At 42.1% G+C, this 19,116-nt stretch overlaps 1 protein-coding gene across 1 annotated transcript in view; it reads left to right on the forward strand.

The window, feature by feature from the left end:
* Positions 1-19,116, forward strand: part of LOC109915327 (SH2B adapter protein 2) — a 125,375-nt gene that overhangs the window by 73,115 nt on the left and 33,144 nt on the right. The window contains exons 5-6 of the mRNA XM_048612402.1: positions 9,688-9,779; positions 17,844-17,950. Coding sequence (XP_048468359.1) covers positions 9,688-9,779; positions 17,844-17,950 — 199 coding nt within the window. The remainder of the gene's footprint in view (positions 1-9,687; positions 9,780-17,843; positions 17,951-19,116) is intronic.

Here is a 19,116-nt window from a genome sequence, read left to right on the forward strand (position 1 = left end):
TCTGTTGAAGGGTCTAGGCCCAAAACGTCAGCCTTCCTGCTCCTATGATGCTGCTTGGCCTGCTGTGTTCATCCAGCTCTACACCTTGTTATCTCAGATTTTCCAGCATCTGCAGTTCCTACTATCTCCAGTAAAACAATGAAGATTGTCTGGAATTAGTAATATTGTGTCGTTCCAGGGTACTCTGTCCTCAACCTCATTATAAGCCTTGATCCAAATGTGGACAAAAGAGCTGAAATCCTGAGGGGAGATGTGAATGGCCCTTGTTAGAAGCTGCATTTGATTGAGTGTAGCATCAAGGAGTTCTGGCAAAACTGGAGTAATTGGGAGTCGGCAGGAGAAAGCTCTCCTGGCTGGGGTGATACATCCTGCCTACGAAGGAAGAAGGTTGTAGTTGTTGGAGGTCAATCAGCTCACTTCCAGGACAGTGGGAGTTCTTCAGGGCAGTGTCTTAGGCTCAACCAACTTCAGTTGTTTCACCTTCCCTCCATCATAGGTTCAGAAGTAATGGTGTGCAATCATGAGACGACAATGTTCTGCACCTTTCGTGACTCCTCAGATACTGAATCAATTTGTCCTCGCATGCAGCAAAACTGGGGCAACATTCAGGCTTTGGCTGGTAAGTGGCAAGAAGCATTTGTATTGCACAAGTGCCAGGCAATGACTACCTGAAAGTCGAGAGAATCTCATCATCTGCCTTGAAAATCCCATCACTGAAACCTCGATTTTTATCACCATCCTGGTTGTCACCATTAATCAGACAATTTCTGACCCTAGATGGAAGCGAAGGGTGAAGTATGACTTCAACTAGTGTAGAATTTTCCTTCTAATTTCCACTGATTCCAGTTTCACTAGGTCACACTTGGTCAAATGCAGCCTTGATGTCAGGGGCTGTCACTTTCATCTCACCTATAGAAATCGAATTAGCTTTATTGTCACATGAATTCAATGAGTATAGTGAAAAGTTTATACGTCACCACTTACAGCACCACCTTAGATAGAAAGGTACTAGGTACAGCTTCTTTAGTTACAAGATCTTAGAAGATAGAGAAATAAAATGTCCAGCATTGTAGAAATAAAAATTCAGAACAACAGTTTTCCAACTCCGTCCTCGCTAGCACCTAGCCTCCAATCTGCACTGGGCCTTGGCTTCAGACCACACCAGACTTCACCTTGAGGATCATGAAGCTGCAAGATCACTTCAGACCACCATGCTTGGCCAAGGGTGCCACGCTAGGCTGAGAGGATACCATGTCGGGAGGCCACTACAATAGACTGGGATGTCGCCACGCCACACCACACTGGGAGACCGCTACAGCAGACTGGGATGTCACCACACCACGCTGAGAGGTTGGGAGTCAACACTGGAGGTTGGGAGTCGTCACCTCTGGAATTCCGCTCTTTTATCCATGTTTGAACGAAGGATGTCATGAGTGATCATAGCAAAAGCTTAACAAAGTCTTAGTAAGTAGGTTATTACTGAGCACGTGCTGCTTGATAACACTGTTGATGACACCTATTGTTTTACTGATGATCGAAAGTAGACTGATGAGGTCGTCATTGGTCAGATTGGATTTGTCCTACTTTTTGTGTACATGCCTAAGTAATTTTAGTATTGAAGCTGTATGTTTCTTTGGTATGTGGGAATCACTGAAAAAGCCAGCATTTGCTGTCCGTTCCTAATTGCCCTTGTTAGACCATTTCAGAAAGGAAATGAGAGTATTTGAGAGTTAACCATATTGCTGTGGGTATGGAGTTACATATAGGATGGTAGATTTCCTTTCCTAAAGGGCATTAATAATAAATTCTGGTTCATTATGACAATCAACAATAGTTACATGGTCACCATTAGGATAGCCTTTTATTTTCATTTCTTTACTGAATTCAAATTTCACCATCTGTTGTGGGATTTGAACTTTGGTCTCCAGAACATTTGCGTGTCCAGTGCCATTACCACTATGCCACTGCCTTTCTGTTGGGGCATCTGTACTGGAACAGCTTGGCTGGGGGTGTGGAAAGTTCTGGAGCACAAGTCTTCAGTACTATTGTCAGGGCCCATAACCTTTGCAGTATCCAGTGACTCCAACCATTTCTTAATACAACATGGAGTGAGTTGAATCAGCTAAAGACTGCCAAGTGTGATGGAGAAACCTTCATGCCAGGCTGAAATGGACCATTCACCAGACACTCTGGTAATGGTCATGTGGGGGATATGCTGTGCCCTGAGGTTGCAGATAGTGTTTGATTGTAAATCTGTTGCTGTTGATGGCCCACAGCACCTCGTGGTGATCCAGTCTTGAGTTGCTAGATCTGTTTTGAAGTCTGTCCCATTTAGCATCATGATAGTGCCACACAACACGTTGAAGATTATTCTTGATAGATTTAGATTTAGATTTAGATTTAGATTTAGATTGATTTACTTGTCACATATACTAAGGATAGGAATACATAAGTACAGTGAAAAATGCACAGTCACCATTCACTGGTGCCCACTTGGTTACAATAATCAGAATTAAAAGATTTAACGGGTAAGCAAGAGAAAAAGAAAAGTCCAGATCTCAGTGTCCCAAGTCCCGCCTCCACAATGGTGCAGTCCCTGCTCCAATCGCTAGGGCAACCAGGAGGCTACCACTGTCGCCCCCTCACTGGCCCACTGTCGCCCCCTCACCAGCCCGCTCTTGATCTGCCGCCATTGCTCCAGCCTGTGCTTGATCCACCGTCACTGCAGGACACGGCCCGTGCTTTCAGCTCCCGCCACACGGTTCCCAGTTGCGATCTGACTCCTTAAGTAGGTAGTTAAAAAGGCAGGGGGTGGTGGGGTGGGGGACGGTAATAGAATTACTGGAGAGAGGCAAAGAAGAGGAGAAAAAGAAAGAAAAGGGAACTGGTGAGCAGAGTGGATTGACATACCCTGCCGCCATCTTGCTGGAAATATGAAGGCAAGACTGTGTCTGCACCAGGATTGTGGTGGTCACTCTTACTGATGCACCTGCAGCCAGCAGATTGGTAAGGAAGAGGTCAAGTATGTGTTTTTTTTCCCCTCTTGTTCCCTGTTCCCTCACCACTAGCTGCAGACCTAGTTTATGTCCTTTAGGACCTGACTAGTTCGATCAGTTGTGCTGCCGCTAAACCATTCTTGGTGATTGACATTAAAGTTCTCCATTCTGTGTCCTTGTCACCCTCTGGTATTCAATAAGGAGGAGTACTGATCCATCAACTGAGGGAAGGCAGGAGCTGGGAAGCAGCAGGAGATGCCCATGTCTATGTTTGACTTAATGACTTCATGGCGTGCAGACGCAATATTGAGGACTCCCAAGGTAACTAACTCCTAACTGTGTATTGCTTCTGTCCTGCTGGCAGGACATTTTGTGTAAGGTATGATTCTGAGAGTATGATTGTCAAGTTGTTGCTTGACAGGTCCATGAGACGGCTCAGCATTGACAGGACTGAGTTCATTGTTGTCATCTCCACTGCCAAGGTGATACCAGGTGGTCTGTCTGGTTTCATTCCCTTGAGACATTTTTGTGGTTTGCTACTACTTCTTTGAAGTGGTCCTGAAGGCCATTTCAGAGGGCACTTAAGGGTCATCCGCATTTATTGCATGTATGTCAGATTTCCTCATTTATAACAATCAATATTAGATGTTTCAATTCCACAATGTTATAAAATTGAAATACCATAATCTGTGAAATTTAAACCCAGGTCTCAAGAACTTGACCTGGGTCTCTGGAATACTAGTCCAGTGACTAAACCACTATATATTAATTGCCTACAATACTGTTGTCACTATTCTGATTTAATCCCATTAGAGCTGAGTGAAATCAATTTCCACATAGTAGACAACAGCAAGGTATGCCAATTTAAAGCCTAGACAGAAAAGCCATTGCAACGTCTAAATGATAGGCTTAAGGTCAAAGCCTAGACAATAGATGACTAGTTCAAAATCTCATTTTGAGCTTTACAGTAACAATAGCATGTCCGAGACAGATAAAGTCCTTGCTGTTCTTCTGGTTGTTCCTAAAGTCCAAAAGCTAACCTGTTGTTGAGTTGTACAATTCCTTTGCTGCAATTCATTTGCATTAAGCCATTCAAACACAAATCTTTTTTCACTGCAACGCAAGACTGACAGCTTCCAGCTGCAGCTTTGACTTTTGGTTTGTCCCAGTGCATAAATATAAACCGGGGCAGTGTCTCAAAAAATGCACTTGCATTTACGGTCCTTGGAACTGTTACAAATTGAGGCTGTATATCACAGGGCCCTGGTCCAAGAGGAAGATAGTCATTGGTGAAATGTCAGTGTAATTGTGCGTTGGGACCATGTGGAGGCCCTGGTGTAGCTGACTCCGTGGGAACTGCTCCGGAAGTTGGAACTTCAGTTGAGCGATTGCCAAACGTGGAACCCTCCAAAAAAGTTCTGAGTTAGACTTGATCACTTTAATCATTAACTGGCAAAGGAGTGGATTTCAAACCTGGTCTATTTCCTCGATAATTATAAATTTGCCTCTCACTCCCCATTTCCTCCCCACTGCGAAATCTCAAGTCAGAAGAGTGAACATCAATAAGATGATGGTCCATAGATTGGGAACAGTACTCTTTTTCCTCTAATCATGATAAGTTCCTAATCAATACAATAAAGCAAAGCTCTTACAGTCTTTGTGTGATCAGTCAATCCACTGTGTCCATTGGTGTGATCTCCAGTGGTACGATGTGAGTATGGGATGCTCTACGTTGATTCAGGTCATGGAGTCGGATTCAACATTTGGATAGTTTACCAACCGAGTACTGACAGTTCTTGTGAGGCAAACACATTTGGATAACTTATAGCACTTTAGAACAGATACAAGACCAATAACATTGTGAGTAATGCTGACAAAAGACATGTTTATTGAAGGTTTTGCCCTACGTTATCAGGACAACTTGCAGGAATACCAATTCAAGGGGAAAACGAGCATTCATACCACATGAGAGGAGAGTGCTGTTTGGTAGAGGTGTTGACAATTAACCACCCGGCTTTACTTAGATTTAAAACTAGATAGGTTGGCTTTGATTAGTCAGGGAATTGCCCTGTGAGATGAACCAGTCAGTAGCTGTCAATTATTTTATTGAGTTGAAGCAGGCACAGTGGGTTGATGTTTTCTTTCTATCTGCAAAGAACAGAGCCTGGTGCGGAGTCTTCTCCCCATCAGCAACTCTGCTGGAGCTATCCCTGTAGCTGCATGAGGAGTAGTCTTGTATTCAAACAGGAACCGGGACAGTTGTAGGCTGTTTCTTTAAGCCTACCTTCAAAGTTTAGACTGCACTTTTTGCCAGCCTATTGGATGATGGGTGGTACAGAGTTGTCTTGTATGTTGATGCCGCTCGGGGAGACCTCGCATGTCAATACCAGACCTTTCTTGGGATCACAGTGTGTTAGCACTTTAGAGGATGATAGCTGTTTCTTCACTTCCCTGCAAGCTACGGCTTGGCTACATGACCATTTCCAAGGCTGACCCCTGTTTTGGGAGTTGATGCAAAGGTACCAGGATAGAGGCCAGGTTATTTATGAACTTCCTGTAATAATTCACCAGTCCAAGAAATGAACTAAGTTCCTGGACGTGGGAGCTGGAGCATGTTTGATTACCCTCACTTTATCTTCTAATGGATTTAACCCAGTCTTGTTAACCCTGTCGTCCAAGTAGATTATTTGCAGGGCCTGGAACATGTATTTTTCCATTAGGTGTACACCCACCTTAGAAAAACACCTTAGGACTATATCCAAGTTCTCTAAGTGCTCCTTATTAGTTTTCCCTGTTATTAGAATGTCATCTAGGTAAATGGCAATCTGTGGTAGATCTTGCAAAATGCTCTCCATCGTCCACTGAAAATGGCTGACGATAACCCAAATGGCAGTCTTGTATATTGGTACAAGCCCTTATGGGTATTGATTTGTGGGATACTTCAGGGAGTCCTGGTCTAAATGCAATTGCAAATTACGCTTGGTTCATGTCGAGCTCTGTGATGGACAGGCCTCCCGCCAACTTTGCGTATAAATCCTCTATGCGAGGAATTGGGTATTTATCCAGCTGCGAAAAGTGATTTACCGTTTGTTTAGAATCTCCAGAAAGACAAACCGACATGTTGGGCTTCATAATCGGTATGAGTGGTGTTGCCCAGTCCACAAATTGGACTGGTTTGATGATCTTTTTCTTATTTTTGTCTGTAAGGCAGATGGCACTGGGTGCATCTTGCAGAATCGTGGAATTGCTGCCTGGGCAACATGCAAGGTGGCCTTGGCTCCTCTGATAGCCCATAGATCTTCCTGGAAGACTTTACTCAGGCAACCATTCTCTAATTGAAAAATGTTGAGCCAATCTAGGTGATTCTCTCATAACCAATTCCACCCTATCAAGCTTGGGCCCGAACTTTTTACTACAATCACTGCTAACTGAACCAGCTGCTTCTCATAAGAGATCAGAACCAATCGGTTAAATTGTTTAGCAGATGTTGGTGGACTTTCCAGGGTATGTACTCTCCTGGATACCAGCCTGTGAAGTATCTTACTGTAGTAGGACTCCTTTTTTTTTAAAAATAAATATATTGTTTTTGCTATTTTGAGTCCACATCCTGGCAGCAACTACAATGGGGTTTTCCAGCCAGTGCCCTGAAGGGAATTTTACACATTCGGTCGAGGCTTGGCTGTGTTTTGGGAATTTGCTGTGGGCCAACCTAGAGTCCTTCTGATAATGATGTGTCCTCAATGAGGCTGTTACAGTTGTCTGCACTCAAGTGATGTTCCCCAAGCTCAGTCAGAGTGGCGAGGGTATCTACTTCCATCGAAATACCCTGCAACTCCTGCTCTACTTGCTGCATTTTCCAATGATAAAGCCAGTCGTAGTGCCTGTCTGAAGTCCATTTGGGCTTCAGCTAGTAGGTGCTTTTGCAAAATTGCATCATTGATCCCACATACCAAATGGTCTCATTAAGGGTTAAACCAAAGGCTTTTGCCAATTGACTTAAACTAGTCAAAAATCCTGATACAGATTTCCCCAGTCCTTGAATTGCCAAGTAAAAGTGGTAGTGTCTCAGAATTAGAGGAGGCTTATGTTGTAATATTCCTTAACTATGTCCGTCAGATCTTGAAAGTTTTTTTTAAATGCCTGGTACTTCAGGAAAGGTAGGCTCCTAAAGACAAAAAAAGCTGCAGACCCACAGGCTATCAGGAGAATTGGTCATTTTTTATTTGCCACAATGTTGTTTGCCTGGAAAAATTTAACCCAATCTTTCTACATACTGGGCCCAGACTTCAATAGCAGGATCGAACGAGTCAAGCTTCCCAAACAAAGGTATGATGTAAGAATTGCTTATCCCAACTCAAGGATATCTGTTGTGAGTGAATTTCTTCAGGATCGTGGTCATATAGTTGTGTTGCATGACCATTGCCCTGTTTTAGATAAGGGCAGGAGCATTTTGCTGACTAATTACTATAGAATAGAGTGTTGCAGAACCACAGAGTGACTTGACCTCAGAAACAGTACTGAACACTGAAATAACTCTACAGAGGCTGGTATTCTGTCACCAAGACATCCTGTATATATACGTGACCAGTCCCTGATGTTGGTACTGCCTCATTCAGAGTCAGCTCTGAGTGTCAGTATCTCTGAAGCTTATCCTTTTTTATCTGTCAGCCAGGGCTCCCTGATTGGGGCTGTTAAACTGGTCCAGTTAGGAAAACTCATTCTGAGGTCCAGCTGACTGACCTCATTACAATCACTACAGTCACCAATCACTACCCCGTCCCATTTATGACTTGAGGGCAATTTGTAGCTACGTGTGTGAATGTGGGGATGTTGGATGATTTTTGTGAAATTTACATAATCTTGCATTGAAAAATTGTTGCTTTGGTAATTTCTTTGGCAACAGATATGAAAAGTAATTTAGATTAATCTATAAATGTACCATGAGAGCTATTTCCACGTCTTGGATGTCCTCGGTGACCATTTTATTTTGAATAGTTCTTCTTGCACTATTCACATTAAGAACATAGGTGGCTGGTGATGATATGTCATCATTGCTAATGTAAAGAAAGTCCATAGAATTTTAATGTTTTTGGTCATTTCTCATTAATGCTTGGTTTTTCAGACTTGGGAACAGGCAGTTTTACCTTCAGATACTATTTTAAACAAATTTACAGTGGCTCTAATGTTATAACCAGCTCCCTGATTTATTAGTGTTCCACACAGGATGTCCCACACTGTTAAGCTCCCAGGTGGAGAGGGATGAACTGGCCCCTACCTTATTTTACCCTACTCCTTTGGTTGGATACAGCAGATTGATTTCAAAAAATGTCACTTTCTTGAGGAGATAACACGAACTGCAGATGCTGGAGTCAGAGATAACGGTGTGGAGCTGGAGGAACAAAGCAAGCCAGGCAGCATCAGAGGAGCAGGGCAGTTGACGTTTCAGGTCTGAAGAAGGGTCCTGATCTGAAACGTTAGCTTTCCTGCTCCTCTGATGCTGCCTGGCCTGCTGTGTTTCTCCAGCCCCATACTGTGTTATCACTTTCTTGAGGATACTTTTCTCCTAGACTCAAACATCTGTTTACAAAGGAGCAAATCTAACCAGGCTTTAACAAGAAGTGAGTTTTATTACTATGTAAACCTAAGAATAATTAGTAGTGCAACAACCAAAAACATAGATCAGAAATGAGGTGAGTCCAAAAAGTGAGAAAGGAAGGTTCTATCAATCAGCCTCTCGATTGTTCGTGAAGAACAAATGAGACAGCTTTGTTTTTGGAGACAGGTTATTGGGTTGCACTGATAATGTTGATATTGGTGGGCGAATATAGCTCTCATGGTACATTTATAGATTAATCTAAATTCCTTTTCATATCTATTGCCAGAGAAGAAATGGGTTTTCAAGATTTGTGGTTTTGTAGGCTGATGAAAATTCCTTTATGCTAATTCTTATTAACTGGTCTGCAGCATTTGGAGTGAGAGGATGTTATTACCTGCAATGCAGGAGGACTTGGGGGGGAATAGTTCTTCAACTTTGAACTTCACAGCACATTAATGATAAAACCAGGCAGGTGCACATCGGTGCTTTCAGTCCCACTTTTCCACTCCAACAGAGTCGAAACTGGCATTTTTATGTGCTGTCCTTGTGTATTCTTCAAAAGGAAAAATGTAATCTTTGCTTTTTTAGGTAGCTTGCTGCTGAGCAGGGTGTCATCAGCTCCTTGTTACCTTTGGAGTCGCAAGACATCACCATACAGTCTGTTAGAAGTTTCTGTGATTATGTTTAGGTGTTACATCCCCTCAGTCCCACAGAATTGTTTTTACACCTGTAGTTATTGTCTCTGCTGCAATCCTGTTTTTCAAAAAACACACTCATTAGAATTGAGGTTTAAAAATGAATTACCAGATGGGGACTATGGAACTCCAAAATCTAGTCAAGACAATGTGCTTTGACCTACAGTACGGTAGCTGGTATATAATGCAAGGTCATACAGTCGTGTTGCAAGACCATTACCCTGTTTTAGATAAGGGCAGGAGCGTTCTGCTCACTAATTACCAACGAATAGAGTGTTGCAGAACCACAGAGTGACTTGTCCTCAGAAACAGTACCTAATGCTGAGAATATGCATGTGATTTTGTTTTGGTGTGAAATCCTATCCCGTTGGAAATACTCTTGTAATTTGTTCTGGGACAGGTGGAGAATGGTGCGGAGTACATCCTGGAAACAATTGACTCCTTACAGAAACACTCCTGGGTGGCTGACATTCAGGACTGCATGGATCCCGGGTAAGGGTCATTTTTCTGCTCCAATATCTGGATGTGCAGGAGGGTACTATGGAAATATTTCACATGAAAGAGCTAACTTGAGATGTGATTGATTATTGATTGCTATTATTTATTACAGACATATTTCATTTTGGTCAGTAAAATTAAATAGGTGACAGATTTAGAGGTTTGTACTCTGTTGTCGAGGCTGCTGATACACTGTCACCCATTTTGCGTTCCTGCTGAAGGTGAACGGGAACCCGTTTTGTTGCTGGTATATTGTTCAACTTCTAATAGTTTCACAGAGCAGCAGTCTGAGCTTTAGAAACCATTCCCAATGTAATTGATCTGAGGGGAACAGCAATTGAATTCTCGTTGTTCTTGCAAGAACTACATGTATCTGGAGGTTCAAGAATTTTATTATTGAAGGAGCTAGACAGTATGATACTGCAAGCAGCAGGAAACAATTCTATTGGCTTTACAACATAACTACATTGAAGTCTAACACTGACAAGCAGAGTCCAGCAAAAACACTTGACTGATGAGAGTAATGAAGGCCTCCTGCAAGAGGAGATGGTGATGCCAGTATGATGAGGCCAGAGGGCTTGTATCTTGTACTAATAAAGGGGCATCAGTGGGTTATACTCACCTGCAAGGGTGCACAATCACAAAGAATGAGCCTTTATTGATTTTCCACTATTTAAAATATGTTGGTGGTCAGCATCATTAGGGTTTTACAGGATTCTGGTAATAACTCCTATTAAATATTATTTAACAAAACCATGATCCTCTGTGTTCAAAGAGAAAATGATTTGAGTTGGTGTTGAACCCAGAAGGTTGTAGTATGGATGTTTCTGGGTCATCTTTTTTTTTTTCTTTAATCCTACATACTTTCTAAATTTCGGCTTAACCCCACTGTTAGGTTTTCACATTCTCATCCCCCTCTGATGTCTGGGCATTTTTGGGTATGTACCCATTAATATTATCATTAATAATAATGCCTTTTGTAACTGTTTTTATTGTTTGCTGCAACCAGCCTGTACAGGATTTTACTTGTGATTCACTGCAGGATTTCAGCAGTGATTCAGAAAAATAGAGTTTAATGAACAAGTGAATAAGTGAGTTATACTTCACTTAGATTTCCTGTACCATTTCCCGAAAAGGAAAAGAATGATCATTGACAACCGCTATCTTTTATTTTTATGCCTGCCTGCCTGTCTCCACAATTGCAAGATCTCAGAAGCACAGCTACAGCCACTGCTGAAACAACTTATTGCCATGGCATTGATGTTTCTGGCTTCCCAGATGTTCTCTTTCCCCAAAACTTTCCCTTTGAGAGATATTTTCTTGATTGGAAAACAAGAGGATGGTTATGGTTAGGTCAACTAGGTTGGGACTTTTTTTCCACTGCAGCGTGGGAGGTTGAGAGGTGACCTTTATAAAATCATAGATAAGTATAAATCAGTTGAATGACAGGTGTCTTTTCCCTAGGTTGAGAGATTTCAAGACTAGAGTCATATTTTTAAGGTGAGAGGTTTAAAAAAGACATGAGGGGCAATTTTTTTTTTAACACATTGGTTCATGTGTGGAATGAACTTCCAGAGGAAGTGGTGGATGAAGGTGCAGTTACAATATTTAAAAGACATTTAGATAAGTACATGAATAAGAAATGCTCGGAGGGATATGGGCCAAGTGAAGGCAGGTGGGACTACTTCAGTTTGGGATTATGATCAGCATGGACTGGTTGGACCGAAGGGTCTGTTTTCATGATGTATCACTCTAGATCTCTGTTATGCCTCTCACTCTGTGACTTGAGTATTGGCTTTCAGCCTCTACATGAAGAGTCTCCATCATCAAGCTCTTTTCAGTGGGAAAAATACAGACACTGGCTCTGTGGTCTTGCAGCCCCAGTTCCACTTGTCTTTTCTAGCTGGATTCCACCAGAACACTGTCTTTCCTGTCAACTACAATTCCAATGTCCCTTACCCCTCCGTTCAATTACTCATTCTTTTGGGGTACTGAGTCTTGGATCATGTCTTGAGTGTTGTTGCCACTTCTTCCAGCTGCTTGCCAGTGCTATCCAGGATTTATGGCTTCCCCTTTTGTCTAACAATGATCCTCCTTGTGATCTCTGTCATGGTATTCTGTATTCTAAAGAAGAGCCAAAAATACAACATGTTGGCAGTGGTGCACAATGTGATTTCTGTGGTTTACATTTTATGCCAATAATTAGTAATCTAAACAAAGTGCTCTTTATTCAAGGAGTTCAGGAGAGCTCTTCGTCCACATTATATGCTGATCTATGCTGTTCCAACCATTGTACCGCATGCTAATGTGTATCATCTCCTGTGATAATATGTAGCAGTTTGTCAATCCATTTAATCAGTTTGTTAAACTATATGTACTGAAGCACAGCACAGTTCCCACATTCTATAGCTATAACCTAGCCTGCTATCTTTATTTTGCTTCTTGAATAATTAATTAGGTTTTGAAGTCACTCAACAATTAGCTATAGTTATGGAGTTTAATTAGTTATGTTATAAAGTTAAGAATTAAATTGATACAGGGAGATACTAATATAAACTTCTACCCCAGTTTAGAGGGCAGAAGGAAAACTTAACACTCATTAACCATCAATCTGCACTCCTAATTATTGCCTCCAAGCTTCAACTCCTGAACCTTGTTGTGTCTGGTTCCCTCTCTTGGACTTTTCCTTTTGTGAAGGCCAGAACTGCCCTCCTTCCTCATTGCAGCAAATTGCCTCATTTGCCATATTCGAGGACAGAAACATCCAGTCCCACTTCACTCAGTCTCCACTGCCACCTTTGAACAATTTTCTTCATGCACTGCCAAACCTTCTGTGTTTACAGCAGCTCAGATTCCATTAAGGATTTGAATAGTTCTTAGCCTGTTTCTAAAGGGAAATCCAGTCATACAGACAAATGAGCTACTCACATTGCATTCTGTATGTAGTCATAGAGACAAATGAATGATCTTCACAATACATGTTTTTATTTTGACTGGACTTAATCTCAAGTGTGTCTGCTTTTTAAACAGTATTTTGACTGAATTAAAGAACTGTATCAAAAGGGAACTAAAGAGTAATGTTTCAAAGCATCCAAATTCCCACAGAGTCATCAGGAATCTGGTGTTTATAAAACATGAGTAAATAGAAACCTTTTATCCAAACCCTCACTAAAAAGATGATCCACTCCTTCCGGAATTGCCCTCCTTTCAGATTCATGCCTTTTTGTTGTTCTTGACTACATTTTTTTGTCTCATTTTGTCAGTTTGCTGTTTATTTGTAAAATTTTCACTGATTCAGAATAATTGATTTTAATTCATTTTGACACCGCACACACATGCAAACTTCCACTCGCTCTGTCATTCTCTCTCACTCTCCTAATCAGCAACTTTCTGACATACCAAGATCTAGTAACTCTTCAGATATTTTCAACAACACACTGATGAATTAGAATAGTAGCAATTTAATGTTATCGTCACACAATGGGCTTTATCTGATCCACATATCCATCTCTTATCTTACATTATTCTGTTCTTGTTCAGCGTTCACAATTTCCTGACAGTTTTTATGAATATTTTCATAAACAACCCTGCCCTTTTGCATCTTCAGCCTTGACCTCTAAATATTCCTTGTAAGCGTTCTGTTTGTGTTGAAATATATTGTACAAATCTCTGTACTTATCTGCCGTAGTTATGTGACCTCCACCATAAGGCACATGCCCTGTAGGCGGACATCTTGCATTTCACTTAAATGAACTCCTTATGTTGAATGCATTGCTGTATTGTATGGTTTCTGAAGTAGGACATTTCCAAAGCGGAAATAAAAAGAAACACCGTTGTAGAGATGTGAGCTGCTACTGGGGGGAGAAAAAGAAAAAAAAGACAAAGTTCACAGCTTAAGGAAAATGCCTGCAATTTTCCCCTATCGGCTTCTGTTGAAATTACTGGGATTATTAGTCAAAATAGGAAATTCTTCCATGTGTAATAGCAGAATTATGCAATAGCTACAGATTTTTGAAAATGGATGAAACTTTAAAACCTTTGAAGACACACTTTGAGCTTCAAGTGACCATTTCATATGAACAGTACATATTCAGTGTTGGGGAACAAAATGAAAAAGAGTCCATTGATCGATATATACCATCGGTAACTCAGTTTACAGAAACCTGTGAACTTGTGCAATTAATTGATGAACTAATTGGAGACAGGATTGTATGAAGAATAGGGGATCCAAAAGGGAAAGCGCACCTACTGAAAGAAGACCCAACGTGGAAAGCTCAGAGTATACATTAACTTGAGGGATTGAAATAAGGCCCTGAAGAGATCCCACTACCGCATGCCAATCATTGAGAAGTTTTGCTGCAATTTGCAAAGTCTTTGCCACCTTACATGGGAAAGATGGTTACTGGCAAGCAAAGCTAAACGAAAGCAACAGCCTTCTCCCTCATAGTGGTGTGGTGTTGGTGGAGGCGAAATGGCACTGAAGAGTGGTGATTTTTCATTCCAGCGACAGCAGTGCAGTGAAGGGAACTCGTGCCTTGTCACCAGGCTCATGACAGAGCACTTAACAAGTTTGACTGAAAAGTGGAATACTTTTTCCCTTTATTTTTATTTTTCTGCCTTTATATTCTACGTTTTGGTTTGTTCTTCTGTGTTTTAAGATGGCATTGGAGAATGACGACACCATACAGCACTTTTCACTGTATTTTGTAACAAAATAAACGTGACAATAAATGAATTAAATCAAATCAAACTATATCTGGACACCCTTCAGGAGATACAGTAGGATGCATGTGCTATTTGGTATTTCTGCTGCTCTGGAGAAATATCAAAGCAGATATTATGAGAGGAGAAATGCTAAAATGCATCCATTCAAGTCAGCAAAGAATTGAATCAGGTCTGAGGAAGGCAAGAGATGTGCTGTACTGGCCAAAAGTGAGTAACAAGATTGAGGAGTACATCAGCCAGTGCAGTGCTTGTAATGTGTAATGAGCTAAGCAAGCTAGAGAGCCACTGTTGACCCATAACATCCCAAACAGATCATGGATAAAGCTGGGAGTAGATCTCCTCATATTCACATGAACTGATTATCTTGTCACAGTAGACTACAATTCAGATTACTGAGACATGAACTAGTTGACTTCAAGGATTACTGTCAAATTGTTGAATGCTTAAAAGCACACTTCAGCTGTTATGGCATTACCAACATTGTCGTCAGTGATAATAGTCCTTAGTTTACGAGTGAACAGCACACGTCATCTCCACGCTATCCCCAGTCAAATGGAAAGACTGAAGCAGGAAGGAAGATTGTGAAAGGACTCGAAATTGAGCAAATCTCTCACAGATTGACACAAGGCAATAATTGAAATGGAGTAATAAATCTAGTGAAGACATGAATAGTAGTCCAGTACAAAGACTAATATCATATGACACACAAACTACTGTTCAAATAGCTAAAAACCAACTGAAACCAAGTGAAATGACAAATCAAATTTTGTTTTAACAAGATTGCAAAATTATTGCCAGAATTGCGTTGCCAGTCAGAGGACAAACATTCGACAATCTCAGCAAAAACCATGTGTGGCAGCTCCAAGAGGTCCAGGAGCTTTTTCCAAGAGGGGTCCAGTGAATTTTAGTGGAAGAGGTGTAAGAGGCAAATGGTCTTCTCTGTCCTGCCCACAAGTTTGAGGATCAGTCAGGGAGCTATTTGAGATAGGACCTCATTGATTGACCCCTAACAATCACAATCATCTTCGTAAATGGTCTACCCCATATCCTTAGAATGTGACCGCTAGTTCTGAACTCCCCAGTCATCAGGAACATTCCTCCTGCATTTAGTCTGTTTGTGCTGTGGGTCTTCATGTAACTGAATAGGCTAATCCTCTCAGGACAGAGGGCAGGACATCGCATGAGGTAATGGGATACGGAAGGTAGGCTATGCTTCCTGTTCCATTTCCACTCCGCGTGATCATTCAGGAGTTTGGATTCGAACTGTGGGGCAGCTTTACTATATATGTTGTCAACAAATTGAATGATAGTGGAACAATGTTCCCTGTAATGATGATTTTGTGCTGTGTGGATCTCCGAGATCCATGCATGGCACCAGCTTTCAGAAGTGGAAATCAGTGCAGAGAATGGCGCCAGTATGCTGAATGGCTGTGTGGCCACGCGACAGAACAGTGTAGCGGCTCTGGTAAAGGGCTAAGAAAACATGGGGGAGCTGGCGGGATTGTCATTGTCCACACAGTCTTGGTGAATTGATCATAGTTCAGTAACGTATTAGACAGCAATGAATGGGAGCAACTTCCCACTGGAACCTTATTCCATTTTCACGACCCGCAAGGCCTAGTCTTCCTTCCTCTGTATTGCTTTGAAGGGATTCTTGGAATGACTGTGTGGTGATCCGCCCCTGACTAGAGGTGCTTCTCCCATGAGCAAGAACTTTCTGACAGCGTTGCTGAAGGGATTGTCAGAGGGCGCAGTGCCATCTGATGGCTGTTCTATATCTCTCCTCAGCTGATGTTCTAAATTGCATGAGCTCTCTATATTAAACAGGACAGGTGTCTGACATGGGCTTCATGATAAACCCTGGAGGAAACCCACTTATCAACATGAGTTGGGTGCCTTTGCAACACTGCTTCAGTCACCCTACCCCAAGAGTCTCTGGGAGTCTTTTCCAAGTGGGGTGAAATGTACTTTAGTGGAGGAGGTGCAAGAGCCATACAGTCTTCCCTGTCCTGACCAACAAGCTTGAGGATCACTCCAGGAAATCTTTCAGATAGGACCTCATTAGTTCCATAACGTGTTGCCACTCAGAACAGTAATTGTAATGAAGCCATATCCAGCAGCAGGGCGTGGGCGATAGTGGTACCTTCAGGGTCTATAATCTCACTTACTGGAGAGGAAACGGGAACCGGTCTCTTATAGAAAGTCACAGGGAAGTGACGGGCTCTAATCATTCAATGGTGCTATGACAGATAATGACCGACATCCCCAGTGCACTAGAACTATGTACTTCCATTGCTGAGACTTCTGGTTTATTGCTACTTTAAATATATACAGGTTTCTGTACTATGTGTGGATTAATTTTCTCCCGACTTATGTATGATTTTATAATTTTTCCACGTACACTGGGTTTGTGTTTTCTGATGTAGCTCCTAAAGGTTTGGCCCAAGTTGACCCAGCCGTAACTCCAGCCCAGTTTTAGGACCCAGGGTCATGGTAGCATTTGGCAGCAAATAGGAGGCTGCCAGTAGGAAGCCCCAGATATTGCAGGGTCTCCAACACCAGATCACCCACCAGGATCTGGGACACTTAAAGCCTCTGGTCAAGCTGGAGAGCCAATTTGGCCAAGGGTTCAAAGGCCTTGGAGAGGTGTTTATGGCTAAATTGGAAATCACCCCAAGGCCCTCTGCCTCAAGGGCAGCATGGTGTCTCAGTGGCTAGCACCACTACCTTGGAGCTCCAGGGACCTGGGTTCGATTCCAGCCTCTGGCAACTGTCCATGTGGAGTTTTCACATTTTCCCGCCGTGCTCCCATTTCCCCCCACAGTCCAGAGCTGTGTAGGTGAGGTGGATTGGACATTGTAATGGGATAGGGTGGGGAAGGTGGGAATGTCTTTGGAGGGTTGGTGTAAACCCAATGGGCCAAATGGCCTCTTTCTGCACTCTAGGGATTCTATGATTCTTGGTTCAGGGTCTTCACATCACATTCTTGGGGAAACTTGTCAGGCTATTCCTGGAGAATCCTGATCACTAGCAGCGGGAGTGGTGAGTGGGAGGCAAATGGCTTTACCCCCACTCATTGACCTGTGCACACAGTGAGTATGGAAAAGTTGAGGAGAGGGTTCATCAGATTAGCCTACAATGGAGTGCATAATCTTCCTGCTGTTTCCAACACAGCCTCACTCAAATCTAGGCCAATCTCATCCACATGGTTATTGCTCATCTTTTTTGTAAGAATTCACATTAAATCTTAAAACACAGCTATTTCCATATGCAAAGCTTAAGTTTACTCAAATCCAAATGCTTTGTCTGAATTTTGCTTCCCTTCCCTTGCAGTGACAGTGAAGAGGACTTGGAGCTGACTTCTTGTTCACATGCAGTGAGCATGCCCAGTAGAGAATTACCTGCAATTCCTCCTTGCAGTTGTGACTTTCTACCAGATGGTAAGTGTTTGTGGTCCCTCTTCCTGTCAGCCTCCCTTAGAACTGGCTGGGTCTGCAACTCAGGAAGTATTTTTGTTGGATCAGTTAGCACTCCATGATTGAATGACGAGGATTGGGATCTCAAAACTTGGAGAGGGAGAGAGAGAAAGATTTTCACTGTGTTTCCTGGGTGTACAGTGGGCTTGGCAGATTCTTTGTCCACTTTAGAAAGCTCCAGTTGTCCAGATACCAATCCTTGTTGCATACACTACCAAATTCATACCCTGTTGGCAAGTCAAACATCAAATCCAGATCTCACAATGTGACAAAATAATTATATTGATCCAATCCAGATAAAAATATCTGATCATGGTAATTTTGTATTTGGAAACTAAATCTAATTCTTACTTAGACCAAAAGCCTTTCTCAGCTGGAAGCCTGTAGGATGGTCCAAAGTCTAGATTGCCAGGCACAACTACGATTAACATGTTGCAAAGGCAGGAGGAGAGAAATCTGAGATAACCGTGTAGAGCTGGAGGAACACAGCAGGTCAGGCAGCATCAGAGGAGCAGGAAAGCTGACGTTTCAAATCGGGACCCTTCAGAAATCTGCTCATTTTGTGATATATGTACATCTGTCAATCAGTGTGACAGATAAATGGTTTCCACTGGTCACCATGACTGCAGGTGTTTGGAGAGGTTGGTTACTGAGTCTGTTTTACTCGTGTAGATCTTGTTCACTGCAGCTGGGTGTTTCCAATGGGAAATGTGAAAGGTATCATAGAGTGATGATAAATACATTTCTGTATCCACTGAAAGCAGGCATATGGAAAGCGGTCCTAGGAGTCCGAGTCATAAGATCATGGTTGCACACAAACGTACATCAACACTGTATCAAATGTTATCAAAGACTGAAGACCCTATACTGACAGTAAACAAGACCAACATGATATACAGAATACCATGTAGCGAGTGCAATAAACATTACATTGGACAAACAGGGAGAAAACTGATGACCAGAATACACAAACACCAGCTGATGTTAAAAAGACACGACCAATATTTAGAGATAACAAGGTGTAGAGCTGGATGAACACAGCAGGCCAAGCAGCATCAGACGAGCAGGAAAGCTGATGTTTCAGGTCTAGACCCTTCTTCAGAAAATCAGAAAATTTTCTGAAGAAGGGT

Source organism: Rhincodon typus, chromosome 26 (assembly GCF_021869965.1).
Source record: "Rhincodon typus isolate 14 chromosome 26, sRhiTyp1.1, whole genome shotgun sequence".
NCBI classification, from domain to species: Eukaryota; Metazoa; Chordata; class Chondrichthyes; order Orectolobiformes; family Rhincodontidae; genus Rhincodon; species Rhincodon typus.